General features: G+C 49.9%; 1 protein-coding gene across 1 annotated transcript in view; it reads right to left on the bottom strand.

The window, feature by feature from the left end:
• The window catches only part of FBL (fibrillarin), a 12,857-nt gene extending 8,869 nt beyond the window's left edge, over positions 1–3,988 (bottom strand). The window contains exon 1 of the mRNA XM_006763668.2: positions 3,879–3,988. Coding sequence (XP_006763731.1) covers positions 3,879–3,888 — 10 coding nt within the window. The 5' untranslated portion in view covers positions 3,889–3,988. The remainder of the gene's footprint in view (positions 1–3,878) is intronic.
• Between the last annotated feature and the right edge of the window lie 206 nt (positions 3,989–4,194).

Below are 4,194 nucleotides of genomic sequence, written 5' to 3'. Positions count from 1 at the left end.
ATTCCTGTCGGGGTCATGTGCCTTGGTTGTGGGCACATCCCCAGTGAGGGGTATGCGGGAGGCAGCTAATAAATGTTTCTCTTTCATCGATGTTTCTGGCTTTCTATTCCGCTCCCTTCCTCTCTGTTAAAAAATCAATAAAATATATTTTTAAAAAATAAAAATAAAATAAAATAGGGCATCAGATCTCATCAGTACCCTTCCTAAATCTCCTCAGTGATTTCCCATCACATTCAAATGAAATCAAAATTCCTTTCTCTGGCTCCAAATGTCCTAAAAGGTCTAACCCTTGGCTAATCCCTGGAACCTAGACATTCTAATTGTCTTGGGTGGAAGCCTAGGTAGGGAGCTTTTTAAAAAAAATATTCTTTATTGATTTCAGAGAGGAAGGGAGAGATAGAAACATCAAATGATGGGAATCATCGATTGGCTGCCTACTGCACGCCCCTACTGGGGATCGAGCCCACAACCCAGGCATGTGCCCTTGACCAGAATCGAACCCTGGACTCTATAGTCCACAGGCCAATGCTCTATCCACTCAGCCAAACTGGCTAGGGCCTGGGTATGGGTGCTTTTTAAAGTTGTCCAGGTTATCTTAATATGTAGCCCAAATTGAGACCCAACATCACAGGGCTCTGACTTCTGCTGAGTTTTCTAACCTCACTCTCTTTATGCTGGGCACTATGTTCTTCCTCCCCAAGAACAAACTCACTTTCTAGCTTTTCAACCTTTAACATCTGCTGTTTCCACTGCCTGGATCCTGAACATCTGCTTGGCTCACCCACTCTTTCACTGTACTCAGGTCCCTGATTAAATTTTCCTTTTCTGGCTTTTTTCTTTTCTTTTCTTTTCTTTTCTTTTCTTTCTTAATATATTTTTATTGATTTCAGAGAGGACCGGAGAGGGAGGGAAAGATAGAAACATAAAGATGAGAATCTCTGATTGGCTGCTTCCTGCATGCCCTGCACTGGGGAATTGAACCTGCAACCTGTGCACATGGCCTGCCTAGGAATCGAACCATGACCTCCTGGTCCATAGGTCGACACTCAACCACTGAGCCATGTTGGCCCTTTACCCCACTTTCTTTTTTTCCCCCTAACAATGACCATCCATGGCATTTTTTTTAATTGACTGATTTTAGAAAGGGGGGGGGGCGGGGAGGGAATAAGGAAGAGAGCGGGAGGGGGGACATGGAGAGAAAGAGAATTTGTTCTACTTATTTATATATATTCCTTGGTTAATTCTTTTATGTGCTCTGACCGGGGATTGAAGCCACAACCTTGGTTTATCAGGATGACGCTCTAACCAGCTGAGCTACCCAGCCAGGGCCTCATCCACGGCATTTTTAACATTAGTAATGCCTGCCTCCCCCATTAGAACCAAGGCCAAAAGAACAGGGATATTTGTTTTAGTCACCACTGCATCCCCAGCACCCTGCATAACATCTGGCACAAAGTATAGGCTCAAGAAATATTAGGTACACCATCTGCTGATGACTCTTAAGCCTCTGGGTTCTGCTTCATGGAGAAAGCAGCCACTCTGTTCATTTAAGAAGCAGGAGATCCGATGGTGATCAGAGCCCTGGTTCCTCTCCTCAAGCAGATCATGTATCCCACACAGGGAGATGGCCACACCATTTGCAATCCTAGAGAGTAGAGAAGGTTCCTGGAAGTCTTGAAGACATCTCTAAAATAGAGATATGGAGATAATGCAGTGCCTTCGTCATAGACTTGCAAAGATTAAATGGCAATACACACAAAACGCTTAGTATACTGCCTAGCACACGGTTTGAATATTATTCAAACTTACGGCAACGAATCCTCCCTCCTACTTAGGGGAGAAACCATTAGGTCTAAGAGACTCTACTCAGGCCTGACAGAACAGAGACCTAGAAAGTAGGGGCATGGCATGGAGTACAACGGGCATGACAATAAACTTTTAGTGCCAGACACTCAAAACCTGTCTTGATCCATTTCAAATCCTGGGGCTCTTATAAAAAATGTACTGAAATTGCCCACTCCTCACCAAAAGCTTCTCCTCCCATAACCTTCCCCATCTCAAAAATGGCAACTCTACCCTTCTAGTCCCACAGGCCAAAACCCTTGGTTATCCCTGACTCCTCTCACACCCACATACAAGCTGTTGATTTTGTCTTTAAAATCTATTTTCAAATGGTAACAATTTGTCAGCCAGGTTGATTGCTACTGCCCTGGTCCAAGTCACATCATCTCCTTGTAGATTATCGCAACCAACTTCCTACTGGTGTGCCTGTTTCCACTCTTGCTCCCCTAAACTCTTTTTACAGAGGGTCCTTTAAAAAAACAAGTGTCAATCAAGTCTGACTGACATCGGGTCCTTGCTCAGAATCTCCCCAAAGCTTCCTCTCTTATTCAGACTAAAATCCCCCTGAAGAGCTGACTTCTGACAACTTCATATCCAAACACACTGAGGGGCAGGTTTGGGAGGAATGTGTAGCCTCCATTCCTGGGAGAACCAGATCACAGGATGCCTGTGGCAATGCCAGGGTCTCAGTGGAAGATACACTAGCACCTCCCACCCCACTCCATCAGCAGATCCCCAAACACGGAAGAGAAAGAGAACTTGGAAGGGGCCATGGATCCACAAACCCCCTCACCAGGTGACCCAACCTCTCCACAGGCTGAGAGGGGGCAAAAGTGTCTGTAGCAGAAAACAGACGCTTTTGGTTCCAAGTGGGGAGACTTCCCCAACTCCAGCGGAGCAAGTTGGAGGGATGGGCGCAGGCTGACTGAGGAAGAGCTGAGATACCAGGAATAAGGGTCCTAATTGTGTTCCCCTTGAGAAAAAAATATAAACGTAACAATTGGAGCCAACACTATTGTATCTCAAGCACTGTGCTATTTTTATCAGCTTTACTGAGCTATAATTTTCACATAACATTGTGTAAGTTTAAAGTGTACAACCTTTGATCTGATACATTTATATGCTGCAAAATGATGACCGCCCAGTGCTATTTTTTTAACAAGACCTTACTAAATTGTAACTGGGCGCCATTTTATTGATGAGAAAACTGAGGCACCAAGAGGGAAGACCACTTGCCCAAGGTCACACAATAATTAAAAAGCAGAGGCGGGATGGAAACTTTGAACTGGGGCCTTTCTGCTGTCAAAGCCAGGGCTCTCAGCATTCCCTCCTGAGGGTGGTGGGGTGGGGTCATCATCATCTGGAGAAAAATCGGATAAATAAAAGCACTCCCGCCCGGTGACTCCCTCCCTCCCCGACCCCGCTAAGCCTACCCCGGACTTGGAAGTTTGCGCGCCGCGTACTTGAGCAGCACCAGGCCCACGCTCTCCACTCCATGCTCAGGGACCCGCCCCCCTGGGAGGAACTGGAGCGGGAAAGTGGGCCAGAGGGAGGCGGACCATCAAGCTGGGAGTCCTCACCGTCTCCGGCCCCTCCGAGAAGGTAGTGGGTTGGGGGCCAACGGGACGGAGTAGCGGCGGCAACCGGGGGCCTCCTAGACTCAACTCTCGGAGACCACACCTCCGAACCAAGAGAGAGTCCCCAAACCGAAGCCCGCAGAGCTCCGACCCCAGACGCCTGGACCCAACACCGACTGCCGCCCCGCTCCAACACCCGAGAACCTGATCGAGACCCCAGTGAGACGGGTGTCAGTTCAGGACGCCCAGCCCAGGACAGACTCTCGACACACGACCGTGACCTCCGACGCCAGTCACACACTCCCACACCTGGACCCTAGGTCAGAATTAACCACAGCGCGGAACCAAGACTCTCCCACACGACGCCTCAGAACCCCTGCCTCCAGGCCAAGGCCCCGCACCCCATTCCCGCCGGCTCCAGTCCCTGACCTCCGACCCCCGCCCCGCCCCGCCCCGCACCTGGCTTCATGGCGAGAACAGAGCGGCGCGGGTCCGGTTTCTGCGGCGTCCGGAACCTCACGAGTAGGGGCTTTCGCACGTGGAAAGGAGCGCACGCGCGCGGCAACGTACGACGTGTGACGCAATCACGTAACCCCGCCCCTCGGAGCTCCAGCCCCGCCCAGACCCTGCGCTCCGTGGGCGGGATGCCTGAGCTCAGGGCTTCGGGACCCGCTGGGCGCTACCTCTGCTAGAGCAGAGACTCTGTTCCAAGCTTCCTCCTTCACAGGTTTGAGCACTCCAGTAATCAGGGCTCATCTCTAGCCTTCGCGTGGGC

The sequence above is a fragment of the Myotis davidii genome, unplaced genomic scaffold (genome assembly GCF_000327345.1).
Source record: "Myotis davidii unplaced genomic scaffold, ASM32734v1 scaffold178, whole genome shotgun sequence".
NCBI classification, from domain to species: domain Eukaryota; kingdom Metazoa; phylum Chordata; class Mammalia; order Chiroptera; family Vespertilionidae; genus Myotis; species Myotis davidii.
This window is presented reverse-complemented; position numbering and strand designations above follow the sequence as displayed.